This window comes from Styela clava, chromosome 1 (assembly GCF_964204865.1).
Source record: "Styela clava chromosome 1, kaStyClav1.hap1.2, whole genome shotgun sequence".
In the NCBI taxonomy this organism is placed as follows: Eukaryota; Metazoa; Chordata; class Ascidiacea; order Stolidobranchia; family Styelidae; genus Styela; species Styela clava.
This window is the reverse complement of record NC_135250.1, coordinates 30,894,374-30,910,650: the sequence shown is the minus strand read 5'-3', so window position 1 is coordinate 30,910,650 and position 16,277 is coordinate 30,894,374. Positions and strand designations below refer to the sequence as shown.

General features: G+C 38.4%; 2 protein-coding genes across 2 annotated transcripts; both read right to left on the bottom strand.

Annotated features, from left to right (window-relative positions):
- Positions 1 to 5,966: 5,966 nt before the first annotated feature.
- Positions 5,967 to 7,244, bottom strand: LOC120339708 (uncharacterized). The gene is made up of 4 exons (XM_039407894.2): positions 6,800 to 7,244; positions 6,515 to 6,677; positions 6,186 to 6,373; positions 5,967 to 6,097 (listed from the first exon to the last, which is right to left on the bottom strand). The coding sequence occupies exons 1-4, from the start codon at positions 6,939 to 6,941 to the stop codon at positions 5,967 to 5,969; spliced, it is 624 nt and encodes a 207-aa protein (XP_039263828.2). The 5' UTR covers positions 6,942 to 7,244.
- Positions 7,245 to 7,823: 579 nt separating this feature from the next.
- On the bottom strand, positions 7,824 to 12,150 carry LOC120334838 (uncharacterized). Its single transcript, XM_078110341.1, has 5 exons — positions 12,092 to 12,150; positions 11,309 to 11,324; positions 10,638 to 10,688; positions 8,691 to 8,914; positions 7,824 to 8,289 (listed from the first exon to the last, which is right to left on the bottom strand). Exons 4-5 carry the CDS (start codon positions 8,814 to 8,816, stop codon positions 8,089 to 8,091), a joined length of 327 nt encoding a protein of 108 aa, XP_077966467.1. The 5' UTR covers positions 8,817 to 8,914; positions 10,638 to 10,688; positions 11,309 to 11,324; positions 12,092 to 12,150; the 3' UTR covers positions 7,824 to 8,088.
- Positions 12,151 to 16,277: the final 4,127 nt, after the last annotated feature.

Sequence of the window (16,277 nt, the reverse complement as noted above, 5' to 3'; positions counted from 1 at the left end):
CGTAAATTACGTGCAAGCCCATTCTGAACCCTAACCTGGTAACCATACAGTGGATGACGAAGTCGGGTGAGGGTCAGGAATATTATAAACAAAAATTGTTACGCTAAGCCTAATAGAAGTTATTGAGGTACGAAACTACACCTATAGCGGACACACAGGCGTATTTATCACGATTGCATTATGGTCGCTATTATTAGGCAAGCTCTATTTCGTTATTGTGAATTCGCATTGACGTAATTTTTTGATGACGAAGTCAGGGCGGGGTCAGGAATATTATATGCAAAAACTGTTACGCTAATTTAACTAGAAGTTATTGAGGTACGAAACTACATCCATAGGTGTCATTACTAGTGATCGTCGCTATTATTGGGCAAGCTCTATTTCGTTATTGTGACGTTGCAGTGACGTAATTTTTGGATGACGAAGTCGGGTGAGGGTCAGGAATATTATATACAAAAATTGTTACGCTAAGCCTAATAGAAGTTATTGAGGTACGAAACTACACCTATAGCGGACACACAGACGTATTTATCACGATTGCATTATGGTCGCTATTATTAGGCAAGCTCTATTTCATTATTGTGAAGTCGCACTGACGTAATTTTTGGAACATGAAGTCAGGTGAGGGTCAGGAATAATATATGCAATAATTGTTACGCTAAGATAAATATAAGTTATTGAGGTAAGAAACTACATCCATAGGTGGCATTACCAGTAATCGTCGCTATTATTAGGCAAGCTCTATTTCGTTATTGTGACGTCGTATTGACGTAATTTTTTGATTATTAAATCAGGTGAGGGTCAGGAATATTACGTGCGAAAATTGTTACGCTAAGTTAACTAGAAGTTATTGAGGTACGAAACTACACCCATACCGGACACACAGGCGTATTTATCACGATTGCATTATGGTCGCTATTATTAGGCAAGCTCTATTTCGTTATTGTGAATTCGCATTGATGTAATTTTTGGATGACGAAGTCAGGGCAGGGTCAGGAATATTATATGCAAAAATTGTTACGCTAAGTTAACTAGAAGTTATTGAGGTAAGAAACTACATCCATCGGTGTCATCACTAGTAATCGTCGCTATTATTGGGCAAGCGTTATTTCGTGATTGTGACGTTGCAGTGGCGTAATTTTTGGATGACGAAGTCAGGTGAGGGTCAGGAATGATATATGCAAAAATTGTTACGCTAAGTTAACTAGAAGTTATTGAGGTAAGAAACTACATCCATAGGTGCCATTACGAATAACGTCGCTATTATTGGGCAAGCTCTATTTCGTTATTGTGACGTAATTTTTGGATGACGAAGTCGGGTGAGGGTCAGGAATATTATAAACAAAAATTGTTACGCTAAGCCTAATAGAAGTTATTGAGGTACGAAACTACACCTATAGCGGACACACAGGCGTATTTATCACGATTGCATTATGGTCGCTATTATTAGGCAAGCTCTATTTCGTTATTGTGAATTCGCATTGACGTAATTTTTTGATGACGAAGTCAGGGCGGGGTCAGGAATATTATATGCGAAAACTGTTACGCTAAGTTAACTAGAAGTTATTGAGGTAAGAAACTACATCCATAGGTGCCATTACGAATAACGTCGCTATTATTGGGCAAGCTCTATTTCGTTATTGTGACGTTGCAGTGACGTAATTTTTGGATGACGAAGTCAGGTGAGGGTCAGGAATAATATATGCAATAATTGTTACGCTAAGTTAACTAGAAGTTATTGAGGTAAGAAACTACATCCATAGCGGACACACAGACGTATTTATCACGATTGCATTATGGTCGCTATTATTAGGCAAGCTCTATTTCATTATTGTGAAGTCGCACTGACGTAATTTTTGGAACATGAAGTCAGGTGAGGGTCAGGAATATTATATGCAATAATTGTTACGCTAAGATAAATATAAGTTATTGAGGTAAGAAACTACATCCATAGGTGGCATTAATAGTAATCGTCGCTATTATTGAGCAAGCTCTATTTCGTTATTGTGACGTTGCAGTGAGTAATTTTTGGATGACGAAGTCAGGTGAAGGTCATGAATATTATATGCAAAAATTGTTACGCTAAGTTAACTAGAAGTTATTGAGGTAAGAAACTACATCCATAGCGGACACACAGACGTATTTATCACGATTGCATTATGGTCGCTATTATTAGGCAAGCTCTATTTCGTTATTGTGAAGTCGCATTGACGTAATTTTTGGAACATGAAGTCAGGTGAGGGTCAGGAATAATATATGCAATAATTGTTACGCTAAGATAAGTATAAGTTATTGAGGTACGAAACTACATCCATAGGTGGCATTACCAGTAATCGTCGCTATTATTAGGCAAGCTCTATTTCGTTATTGTGACGTCGTATTGACGTAATTTTTTGATGATTAAATCAGGTGAGGGTCAGGAATATTACGTGCAAAAATTGTTACGCTAAGTTAACTAGAAGTTATTGAGGTACGAAACTACACCCATACCGGACACACAGGCGTATTTATCACGATTACATTATGGTCGCTATTATTGGGCAAGCTCGATTTCGTTATTGTGACATCGCATTGACGTAATTTTTGGATGACGAAGTCAGGTGAGGGTCAGGAATGATATATGCAAAAATTGTTACGCTAAGATAAGTATAAGTTATCGAGGTAAGAAACTACATCCATTGCGCTAAGGCAATTTAATATGTCGGTTTCTGCTTGTCTAAAGCCTCGCATAGAGTGAAAGCGTTCCACGTCCTATTAATAAAATGTGGCCCAATACATGATCAGTCTCTGGATATTAAATAACAAGTCTTTATGTCTGCGGCACCTAACCTCAATCATTGCGTGAATTAAATGTTCTTTCTGTTTGTCTAAAGCCTAGCTCAGAGCGGTATCGTATATCACCCTATTAATAGATCGTAGCACAATACATGAGCTATTGCTGGACATAAAATAATAAGTCTTTATGTGTGTGGTACCCAACTTCAACCATTGCGTAAAATAACATGTATTTTCTGCTTGTCTAAAGCCTTGGTTAGAGTTGTATCGTATAACGCTCTATTTTAGATTGCAGCACGATACATGAGCTATTGCTGGACAGAAATTGGTCAGAATGGGATATCGTGAACGTTCCTTGGCGACAATTTAGTCGCTTGTGATTCTTGTTTATTTTTGAGCTCTGTACAACGACCCCGATAAGAGAGAGGTCGCTGACGTATTGAGTTTGTTGACATACTCGTAGGCGCCATTACGGGTGACCGTCGCTATACTTTGGCAAGCTGTATTTCGTTATTGTGACGTCGCAGTGACGTAATTTTTGGTTGACGTCATCATGTAGGGGTCAGGAATCATATATCCAAAAATTGTTACGCCACGCCCACTAGAAGTTATTCAGGTAAGAAAGTACATGAGACCCGTATTTTCACAGTACAGCAGTAGGTAGGCCTACCGTACCCCAGTACGGGTACCGTACCTGGGTACGGTACGTATACGACTGCACCGTATTTCTAGCCGTTTGTAATAAACAGAATTTGCTACTTACATGGTTCTAGATTTAACAGTTAACATACCATACTAGCCCTTTAGACCGGTGCCATATTCCAGTATTCAGGTATTTGATCTAGTTCAGTAGTTAAAAAGCTGAAAGGTGTTCTGACAGTCTGGACAGTGCTTATCATAGTACTGTAGTATTACGGTACCCTCTACTGATAGTCTACAGCTCATTTTAGTGCAAAAAGTAGTATTTGAGAGGTTTGAAAATATATATCATATTGAATGATTACCGGTACCGGTACCTTAACGGGTAATATCTGAATATTGTAACGTTAACAGGCGAGTACCACAGGCTTTTGAAAGAGATGAGATTGGAGAGGAGAAGCTATTTTGAGACCTACCTCCGCATGTCAGTCGAAGACTTTCAAATTTTAATAACTTTAGTTGGGCCTGTTATAAGTAAACAAGCTACAGCATTCAGGAAGCCGATACCACCAGAAGAGAGAATTGCAGTAACATTGAGGTACATTAGCTGATAAGTTAGCAAAAGCGGTTCATTATATCACTTTGTGAAACCAAAAATATGGATGAGCTATTCAGAAGTTTATGTCTATGATATAACAGGTTAAGAAACACTTATTCAGATAGCAAATACAAACATTTGTATATCCAGGGATAAACATCACAGTAATCAGCTTGTATCTGATAATAATGTGCACTCGTGTTTGCCATTGGCCGCATATAAAAATATGTTTCCATTTTATGATAGACTATTATTTATAAATTCATTCACACATGAGCATATTTTGTTATTTATTATTACATAATGTGTCAATTGCTTTACTTTATCTTTCATTTTTTCAGATTCTTAGCTACTGGCGATAGCTATAGAACTATAGCTAACAGCTATCGTCTTGGCATATCAACTGTGAGCAACATTGTCTCAGAAACATGTTCTGCAATATGGGATGCATTGAGAGGGGATTTCCTCAAATGCCCATCAAGTTGTTCCGAATGGACTGAGGTTGCCGATGTTTTTCACAAAAAATGGCAATTTCCAAACTGTTTGGGCGCTATTGATGGAAAGCATGTTGTTGTTAAATGTCCTAGCAATGCTGGATCGTTGTATTACAATTACAAAAAAACGCATAGCATTGTGCTCCTGGCTATCGTTGATGCATGGTAAATATTAAACCTGATTTTGTATCACACTAATTTGTATTCATAGGTAAACAATTTTTGTAACTTACCACTTGTGGTTGCTTTCTATGAATGGCTAAATAAATTAGAAACCAATTATTTCCCAATATTATGTGGATTATACATGGGCATTTATTCCAAACAGTGCCATCAAGAATTCAATGAAATTCATATTTTTCAGTTATAAATTTCTTGCGGTGGACATTGGCGCCTATGGCAGAGCAAGCGATGGGGGAATATTTGCGAACTCATGTTTTGGCCGTCGCCTGCAGAATGGAACCTTGAGTCTACCCTCACCAAGGTGGGTTATTTAAGCTAGTAGTCCACCTAGACTTGAAAATGACTGCTGATGTTTTTTTCTATAACGAAACAGGCTATGATTTTTCTTTACACCTAAGTAATAACCCATAAAAATGAAGCATGTTTATGCAGAAAAACCTCCTACCTAAACCTCATTTTGTATTTCTGGCTAAATAGGGCAAATTTATTTTCAGGCCATTGCCAGTAACGGATGGACCTACTGTTCCGTTCGTATTCATTGGGGATGAAGCCTTTCCCTTGAAAGAAAATCTGATGAGACCATTTCCTGGCAATGGTCTCTCGCAGGAGAAAAGAATCTTTAATTATCGCCTATCGCGGGCAAGAAGAATGGTAGAGAGCACATTTGGCATCTTAGCTAATCAGTGGAGAGTCTATCACAGACCAATACCATTGAAGCCCAGCAATATCGACTCTGTCATAAAGGCAACATGCTGCCTACACAATTTTTTGAGAAGAGATGTTGCTGGGGCTGCACCAGTTGACGATAATATTACAGTGTCCACTCAACTGCTGCATGACATACCCGGGAGTGGTGGCCGTGCAACACAGAGCGCACAATCTGTTCGCAACACCTTTGCCAACTACTTAGCAGGGGAAGGTGCTGTGCCCTGGCAATGGCACCATTGCTGATCTTTTAACAATTTTATAGATGATTACTGAACTGCAGAGGTATTACAAATCTGATATGCTAGTATATTTGGTACTCCCTAAGGATGTGAACCAAGATGGACACCTGAACCTGGTATGTTTACCAGGTTAGGTTTAGGCCATAATTTATTCCAATTTTCCTTATTTTAGTTCGGGGACTAGACAAGCGACTCCCTTAGTATTTGTACCTGAAAATTTTGCCTAAACCTAACCTGGTAGACATACTAAGTTCGGTGTCTGCCATCTTCGTTCACATACTTCAGGATTACCATATAATCAATAATTGAAAACAATGTGTTCCAAGTAAATTATATTTCCCCAAATTCGATGTTGTACAGAAGCTCGTGAATTTTAATTTTCGCAAGTTGCAAACGTTGTACTGGTAGCCTGCTTAGAGTATCTACGAGGCTCAATGCAAATTTTTCAGCATCATCACTCTCTGTATGTAAATAAAGGTATGATTATTAGATTGGAAATCATTTGTGTGACACAAATATGCCTCATGGAAAGGTTTTAGAATTAAATACCTTTGTTGACAAGACTCATGATAGTTTCGTCAAGATCAGTCGCTTTTGTAAGTGCATCTTTATCAGATGCTGATGTAGTGCAACTGGTGTTCATATTAGGTAAGTTGTCAGCTTCACCACTCATTTGGACATTATTTCCATCTTGGAGCACCACAAGAGTGACATCCTCGTCAATATTTGAAGACGTTCTTTGGAAAAGAGTAAGTTACATGGTCATAGTTTGGGGTTCCGAGATCTGGAGTAGTCAGTCAGTCATTTGCGACCGTTGATACTGTGGGGTAGGGATTAGAAATATTATTGCGTTTGTTACGAAAGCAAATAATACTTACGTTCGAAAGTCGACGTGCTCGTCTAGGAACTTTAGCACCTCCATGAACTTCCATGCTTTATATCCCCCTGCTGCTGCCCCACTCCTCGTAGCCTCTGATTCCCTTCTTTTCTCTTTCCTATACCTATCCTTTGTAGATCTCCATCTGGTCTTACAATCTGTCACTGAAAAGCAATTAACTTTGAAGTTTATTCTGTTATCTTGCATTTACTTAATTTCTTCCTAATTGGTTTTAGATGCAATATAGTAACAGATAACTATTCTAGGCTCATACTCATTTTCTTACCACTTCTTCCCAACGCCTCTGCGACCTCTTCCCACGCCTTTCCCTTTTTAATTGTATCCCTGTAGGCTGCTTCTTTTACAGCGTAAAGACACTTCCTTTCTCTGACCTCAACTATGAGATGTTCTAAGTCCATACCTGCCATACCGATATCTAATCAATCTGTATAAAAATCATTGTACATTTTTCATTGTTTTGAAAATAATAACTATCATTGATATACAACGGCATTATACAATCGCCAAAACGTCTCAAATTTATATCCAAACAACAGCTGTCTTACCTACTCTGCTCTTAAACACAATGCCTATCAAGTTCCTGATCCAAAATACGGGCACCCGGAATATGACCTTTTGACATGCGTCAACGCAACGCAGTGTGAACAAGTTCAGCGCATTGCGTTGCATCTGCGTCAAAATATAACGCAACGCACTGCGTTGGTGTGAATGGGCCCATAGGGGACTGGAATCCTTATTTTATGGCCTAACCCTAACCTGGTACATACACGATGGGAGTACCGGTAAAACATTTTAATCTTATGAAGAACTCTAAACATAATTTTGGTTGATTAAATATTAAAACTTTGTGATTGCATCAATGTTTCAATACCGGTATCTGATATTGAAAAACACTTAATCACAGTTTTAGCTATGTATATTCATCAACTATTGCTTTTGAAACTTGCTGTTTTCATCGAGCTTGCAACTATAAGGTAATATTTTAAATGACTATAGAATGTATGGACTATAGACTATGAATAAAATTGAATTTTTGATCTGGGATTTATTGTTCATCCAATATTAACAGTGGTACTTCGGGTGTCGCTGCTCGATAACCATTTTTGGTTCCCCTCGACTTCTCTTCCCCAGTAAAACTGTGTACTATTTTCTTGTAATTTGTGCCTGTGTTATTTATTTATTTTTTTACTGGTTGGAGAAAAAAATAAACTTGATTGATTATGACGAACCAGGCCGTCTGGTTACCAACTTACCACTCCGACCGAGTCGGGTATCGAGTCTGTGACGGATTAATTAACGAATTATTTATTTCTGATACATGAAATTAAAAATAATATAGACACACAAAACAATAAAACAAAAGCTGAAATCCTGTTACATTACACCCGGACACCTTTATATATATAGATGTCCATGATAATTTTTCAAAGTTGCAAGGGGAATTTATCGATATCAAAATTGAAATTATAAAGGGACTTTATGGACATCGAAAAAGAGAGAGAAAGTGCATTGAAATTAAAGTCCTTGGTATTACTGTCAAGTTATAAGCTGGTTTCATATTTCACAGATGACACCGGACAAAAACGAGGTTGGAGGGTTATTGTACACTCCCTGAAATTCTTTCTCTGGATTTGTATTGACAATGATACCAATGTTTTCCCATGATGGATAAGATGTCGGAAAAGAGGACTTCCAAGCTTCCGTTTCTATGGTGATTGTTCGTCCATTGGACAACCATAGCTGATTGTTCTGAAACTATTAAATTTTATTTTATTGTCAAAATAATTGCCATATTAGTTGAGGAATGAAAATCCACTTATACCGTATTTACGGGCTATGAGGCCGTCAAGAAATTGCTTAGATTGGGATTTCTCCGATATGGCGTGCGTAGATCGGTATTGGACAAGGCGCGACGGGAATTAAATAGATAATGGAGAGGAAAGCCGTCAAGACGGCTTAACCATATCGTCCATATGGCGAACCATGTTACGTGAACCACCCAACGGCGGCGAAGAGTCCAGCAATCCTCTCGCACATAACTATCCCCGCATGGGATTCGAACCTGCGAACCCACCACGCAGATGAGCGGTGGCTAGCGTATTCCTAACGCTTAGCACGATGAGCCGCAGCGACGCTCCTCACCACATCATACTGACCTTATACTTCATTCCTGTCCAGACGATAGTAGATGACTGGCCAGCAAGAATCATTGAACGCAAATAGGAAATCAACAACTGATATTGAGCAGGGTCGTAAATATTCGCCGGTTGTCCGTTGTTCATTTGTCCGCAAATGGATTTAGCTATGTTGAAGGTTACGTTATTTATACCATACACGACTGCTCGGTAGCACTTGGAACCGTAGAAAACGCCACATTTATCTGAAAACAACATTGTTGGTCCTCCCGTAGTATGTGAACAAAGATGGCGGACACCGGAACGTAGTATATATGTGTGTACCAGGTTGGGGTTAGACCATAATTTTATTCCAATTTTCCTTATTTTAGTTCTATTACACGTGTTGATCTCATGAAATTCCATGAGTCGGTTCTATAGAATCCCACCACTGCTAACCTGGTACACATACTACGTTAAAGTGTCCGCCATCTTGGTTCACGTACTACGGTAGTACCCATTATTGTGATCAAGGAGCTGAATGGACTAAGCTTGGGGTGCGGTAGTCACAGCCAACGGCCAGCAACCAATTTGCCTAATGTTAAACAAGGTCATGGACGCCATCTTGTGCCATATTTGGCAAACGCGAAACAATGGAGTCTTATGGGAAATTTCCGTCGTGTTGTTGTACCGAATCGAATAAGTCCGATGTTATAAGGGCTAGAATGAAACCGAAGGGCGGATTTTGAATTTTAAGATATATGCTATCAATATATATACCTCAATTAGGAATAAAAAAAAACTATCTAATGCGATAAATTCGACCACAAACACAGCGTAGAACCATTTTTGGTCATTTTTTCAAAGATTTTATAGTGATACGCCAATTTGAGGCTGTAAAATGTCTTCGCAACAATCCTACAATGTCATTTGTTCTTCTAGCGCAGCTTGGAGCTGAGCAGTAGGGCATTATGGGGCTTGACAGACGAAAAATGTTAACCAGAAAATAGAAACGGCCATTGAAGCGAAGTTGGGTCGGCCGGCAATGTCGACGAATAAATACAACTTTTCATCTGTGACGTCTGAGCGTTGCCTCGCTTATATTATATATACGCTTTGGTCACATCAAACATTATGTTTGTGGCCATCAAGCGGTCACTTTTACGTCGATGGAGTGCGTGGAAGTATTTCTCTATGACTCCGCCCGTGCCTCAATCGAGCGCGAATATAGAAACGCCAAAAAAAAACCAGACGCGCCACTCGACCAATCAACGACCGACGCTAACGACCAACGAGGTGTCGCTATACGTTTAATCGATGAATGCCATTCCAAAAAACGAATAGGAAAATTGTGCCTAATATTTGAAATTAAAAATTGCTATTTCTCCAAAGTTGCGTCATTGGATCTGGATTTCAAATTTTCGGTTTCGGTCGTTTTTTCGTTTTGATCAGACTCAACTATTCTAGGGAGAGAAAAGCCGATAATACAAACTAATCATATCAGAGCGATAAGACAAATCTTTTTAGATGTGAAAATGGCTCGCAAGTTCAGATGTGTGTTTGGTTGACAAAGTCGCAACTACTAGTGGCTTGGTTGATCACCATACTAGGAAAAAATTCTATGACTTAGTGGTCAAAGCGTTTATACCTAATTGACGCCATAGGTTCGAAATGTTGTGTTCGAATCTCAGATCTACTACTTCATCCACTACTCACAAACAATAGGGGTGATACAAAGAGATCGGAAGCTTCCAGGGTCTGTATTGCATACTTATTTGGCGCTCTCGTTGTATTTGTACCAAATGACGCACAACCTGCTACCCTGGTCCGGTACACATGATATGTTCAGGTTGTGCGCCATCTTGATACGAATACAACGGGAGCGCCCAAATAGGTATGCAATACAGACACTGAAAACTTCCGTTCTCTTGGTAATATCTCAGCTTCTTACATACAAGTGGGCGAGTTTGTGATGGTCAAATAAATTACTTTCAGCTTTTTTCTTCTCTTCGATACTCTTCTTGATCTGTCTGGCAATTTCTGTAAAACAATTTGGTGAGTCGGGTAAGGTATTTTATGCCAACGAAAAAAATCAATTATGCTGTCTCGATGCATTTTTAAGGAATATGGCAGGTCTATCATGATGCCAAAATACGTTTATCAAATTTGGAATATGACGTCACCAATGCATTTCACGTTGTATATTATGCCGTCAGAAGTTGTAAATCAAAACGCAAAAAAACATCTCAAATAAATAAAAATGGAATGACTTTTCATGACGGGTTAGGGATTTAAACCGGAGCTCCAGAAGTGTGGTGTGTACCAATATGGAGGTAACTGATTTTATTCGCCTAATTTACATCAAGTGGTGTAAAGGGACTGAAACCTATGAGCAGGGGTATATTCACTTGGCTAACACAGACAGTCCCAGAACTCGTAATAGAACTAAAATATGAAAATCGGAATAAAATTATGGCCTAACTCTAACCTGATACCAAACATTGGCAGTAACAGTCGAAACGTGACTTACCTTAAGCCCCAAAAGAAAATTTTTACCCATGTATGAGTCAAATTTTGATTTTTAACGCCACAATTATTTTAGGTCACGGAAGTAAATAATTTTCGAACTCAAAGTGAATCATGCAGTAAGGCGAACTCACCAGATCCATCGTTTTTCTGTGAAATAAATATAAAATGGAGATGATTAATAAAATGATTTCAACATAAAAGCTATTTTAAAATACGTTAGTTTCGTCAACAGCTAATAGAGAATAAAGTTTGAATTACGATGAGCGGTAACTAGCTCTATGATGTGCAACCTTACAGGAGGGCCAGATACAAGTGAATGGGTAAACCTTCATTTATGATAGCCTTTCTGGTAGTTGTAGGGTTCTAGATTAGACGTATTAGATTAACTAAACTAAAAAATAGTTTCGCGGGCACACCATTCAGAATTGGTAATCCTCCGCGGGCCGCACAATGTTTCCTTTCAGGCCAAAGCTTGCACACCCCTGCACGAGCTCAACGTTTCCTAATCGGAAGGGAATTTTGTCGTTTTTGGGGAGGAATTTTCTTTGTATTTGCTGTAGTGATACTAATATTTCAACACTAAACTACTTTATAAATGTATACAAGCGGGAGTCGACTGGCGCATTAACACCAGTTAAGCATCCATAATAGATTGAATAAATAAAGTTGTTTTTACGAATAGTTAGCGAGGAATTAGAAGTTCCAAAATAGATGAAGGGGGGTATTTCACGACAATATTTGGAACCACCCGACTATGGTGTTAAAATCTCATGACTAATATCTGGCAATCGGAATATTGAATATGCAATTCAAAACCGAAAGAATTCTGGTTCTTCCAAAAATAAGAACTGTTTACATGCCATATTTGGAGGACAGGTATAAAAATATATAATGGAATGGTAACTTCATTTTACCTCGCAATCTCCAACTTAGACCAGTTTTCCCTTCACGATTTTGGAATAGCAGGTTCCAGCTGTCAAAAATAAAACGTGGTATTTTACAAGGGAGCTCAGATATATGAACGCGACGGGAAATAATTTATATAAACAACATAATCCAGTGAACTTCGAGCAAAATTGAAATAATAAAATACTGGACCGAATGTCATACGGAAGTGACCCTTCTAATTATATACCAGGAAATGGTGACATATAGAGTAGGAGTCTGACGGGATCGCTGGGTTACGGGTTGAGTTTGATATATTATTAAAAAATCTCTCGTATACCAGCGATGTTAGTATCAGAAGTCAGGGACAAAAGCAAACAGACATTGCGCCACCCAAATTGCTGAATATTTTCTTCTATACCTTCTTGGCATTTCTGTTGTCGTCCACCCCGTTTATTAAGAGTGAGTGCCCGTAACCCTGCTCAGAGATGAGTATCCTTTTCTTTTGAATGAGTGCCCTCAAACTTGCTCAGAAATGACTATCCTTTGCTTGTGAGTGGGTCCCTGTAACTTTGCTCAGTGATGAGCGAGTGAGTCCCTGTAACTTTGTTTAGAAATGAGTACCTTTTGCTTCTGAGTGAGTGCCCTCAACTTTGCTCAGAAATCAGTATCCTTTGTTTCTGAGTGAGTGCCTGTATCTATGTTCAAGAGATGAGTATCCATTGCTTCTGAGTAAATGCATGTGGCCTTATATTGGACAGACTCCTTTGAAAAACAACAACCGGTTTCGATATATCTAGTAAGTATTTGTTTCGGAGGCAAATCTAACCAGGTTAATTCTCTGCAAGCAAGCAAGTTATGCCCTTTCATTATACCCCCCAAGCTAAATTCGACTTTACACGCGACTGAGGTAGAATCGAACAGATAATTTCTTCTACGCGAGGAGTGTGCAACCTGCGGCCCGTGGGTCAAATACGATCCACATGGAAAATTGTGCGCCCGCCGAGAAATGTAAATTTTGAATGTTGATTTTTAATTTAGTTCAATCTGGTATGTTTGAGTAATTCCAATTCCCTTGTGTTGCAAAGCCTATACCCGAGTTCAATTTATGATTTTCTATACCTATGACGACACAACGCTCTAACAGCTAGCTTGTGTGAACCAAACAACACATATCATGAAATCAATTATCACAATTTTTGGGCCTGCAACTACTAGAAAGCATATTATGTTAAATGAAGGTGCGGCCCGTATTTTCACTCACTTATTTGTATATGGCCCCCCTGTATTGAAGGTTGCACACCCCCGGCCAACGCCAAAACAACTAAACAAGTAAATAATGCGACAAATACGAATGCGGATTAGTAATCAAATAATCACACGTTAGCAATTTCGCAATAATTACCAAAAGCAGACACAAAATCTTACCGGGTAATTTTAGCTCCGCAAGCGAGCCACAGATGAGAGAGAGAAAGAAAAGTGTTTTGACGAAGTCCATGTTTGCTTCTAAGGTTTGATGGCACAACTAAGTGCTTAGATATAAAGAAAGTACTGTAAAAACAATTCAAGAATATTTCAAATTCAGTCATATTCAGAAAATAAGACGCAGTATTATTTTCGAGGAAACACAGTAGTTAGGGCTACCTTTATGATTTATCTCAGGGGTTGGCAACCTACAGCCCGCGACGCTTCACTGAATTATAGTAAAAAAACAGCTAAATTCTTTACATTACATAATTCATTGCGAGACACGGGTAGACTATATTATATCATAGTCTAAGTATGGAATTCACAATTACTCGTTTAATGAGCCTATAATTTAATTACAATTAGACAAATGGCAACAAAATGCAGAAAAGTTGATGCTAAGTGCAAAGGGTTCAATGACGCCGACAATATTCAAATGGAATTTTTTGAGATGCAATGCAATGAGGAAAAAAAAATTATATTCTGTTCTATTCGAGCAATAAAAGGTTGACGACCCCCGATTGATGTGATGCAGCTATGACAGCACAACGCGTGTACCACGGTCCAACTTTTATTTGTGCACTTTCTTCTATTCTCCACCTTCCGCAACTAATACAGAGGTTCTTAACTAATGGTAAATCCGCATATGCGGTACCACACATTTGAGGAGAGTATATTCTACTCTTTTAGTATAAATCTAGACTAATCAAATGCTGCCTCACCAAATTGAAATACTTTCCTATACAGAATCGCTCCGTGTTTCTCGCTCTTACTTACATTACGTTTGAAGTCTGCCAAAAATTGACGAGAGATTAACGCTTGACTCCTGATTTAATACCGACCTCGGTTCATTAAATTGTGATAATAATTTTGATGGCTATTCTAAAAAATCGTGCTTCGCGTCACTTTTCTTTGCTGTTGTATTTTATACATAAAGATATGAAACCAGCTCGCACCACGTAGCAACGTAACTTACACATCTATTGTAATTGAGATACCGGACACGATTAAAAATCTCGTTAAAGATTAGCGTGCAGTTAGTTTATTGGAAAGTTATCGAGTACCTAAATCACCCACCAGCCGCGAGTCTATCACGGGCCACCCCAGTCTCAAGTCAAGTCAATCACTGGGTCATAGGAGCAGCCGGGGGCGGGGATGAGTTGGGGTGGTTAGAGGGGCCCCATATTAATACGAGCAATATTCAAATCGTCGAAAAACGGGCACTATCTTTTCGGCATTTTGAAAAATTTAACGGCAGTTCAGCTAACCTCAGGTGTTAGCATATAACAATTATGACATAACAATATAGTAGATTCTCTCCTTTTCTCACTGAACAAGTGCGAAGCGTCACAAATCACTGATAAATGGACTGGCTCCGGTAAAAAATATTGTATTAATATAAAATAAAAATTTCTATTGCCCTACGACATGACCGGAACATTCAAGCCTATCGGACGTGTCAAAATTTGGACTGTCCCTGCTAAACCGGGACGTATGTTGAACCTAGGTAGAAGCCTCTTCCTAATTGTGTCTCTTGCCTATTTTTCTTTCAATTTTGCCCTTTTTTAAATCTTGGTGTCGCAGACTCATGATGATCATTTCTGGTCCTTCGCAACTTTCTGTCAATTGCGATAAAATCCGGTAATGTAGGGTAAAATAATTGGTGTTCTGATTTCTTGCACGACGAAATGAATTTATTGTCTATTGTCCCTAAATCCCGAGTAGCGAAATTCTTGCCTCTATTATCCCCAGTTTGAATAGGTCTGAAATTTCCATTCCGACTTCAGCTTCGAATAAAACTAACTTTATATATCAAAATATATCGCGCATTCAAGCTTTTCTTCTTCTTTTCGTTTTTTCAACGAAATCATTTTTAAATAAATGTTTAGTTTTATTCGTTACAATGATGATTAATAGAAAGCAATGAAAAATATATTTACACCCAGTATTTTGTCATAATATAAAATCAAAAACACTTTATATGACGTGACAATGAGAATAATTTTACAACAATTGTTTCAAATTATAATATAACAAAGCTAAGCAATAAAACAATGAAAATATTCTAAAATGGCACAAATTGGCGCCAAAACACTGAAAATTAATTCAAATCCTAGCTATAAAGTAAACAATATCATGATAGCAAAATAAAATAGGAAAAACAAAAAAATCAATGAAACACAAATTCATAATAGACAATAAATCTTATATTACATACAGAAAAAGTATCGGAATGAATAAATGATAGACAAGTTCCATTTCGTCCATGGCACTGTCATGCTCATATTTTGGTACTCCCGAAGTATGTGTACCAGGTTAGGCCATGTTTTTATTCCAATTTCCTTATTTCAGTTCTATTACGGGTTTGGGGACCTTCTGTGCTAGCCAATTGAATATATCGGTCTCTTCACACAACTTGATGTACACTAGACGAACAAAATGAGTTACCTCCATATTGGTGCACATACTTCTGGAGCGTCCAAATTTCAATATTTCTCTACCCAAATGAAAGTGTTAATACTGCTATTGTATATGTGTATGCGTTTAGGGTTACAGACACTGTTTTATCACATTCTAACAACATGATTAATTATTTCTGTACTTATAGATTAACGCTCTAGGGTTTTAAATACTGATATCGGTCTCTTAAGCGCGTCGTTGATAAACATGCATACGCACTCGAGTCTGCCTCGGAACGATTAGTCCTGACATGGGCAAACTATGGCCCGCGGGCCAATTCCGACCCTT

What these genes read in the sequence shown, in the direction of transcription:
- LOC120339708 (XM_039407894.2), bottom strand. Translation starts at nt 6,941, where the DNA reads ATGGCAGGTATGGACTTAGAACATCTCATAGTTGAGGTCAGAGAAAGG. An exon ending in AGAGGCGTTGGGAAGAAGTG is followed by an intron (nt 6,678 to 6,799) that starts GTAAGAAAATGA and finishes ATTGCTTTTCAG; the next exon opens with TGACAGATTGTAAGACCAGA. An exon ending in CATGAGTCTTGTCAACAAAG is followed by an intron (nt 6,098 to 6,185) that starts GTATTTAATTCT and finishes ATTTACATACAG; the next exon opens with AGAGTGATGATGCTGAAAAA.
- LOC120334838 (XM_078110341.1), bottom strand. Translation starts at nt 8,816, where the DNA reads ATGAACAACGGACAACCGGCGAATATTTACGACCCTGCTCAATATCAG. An exon ending in GGACAGGAATGAAGTATAAG is followed by an intron (nt 8,290 to 8,690) that starts GTCAGTATGATG and finishes AAAATTTAATAG; the next exon opens with TTTCAGAACAATCAGCTATG.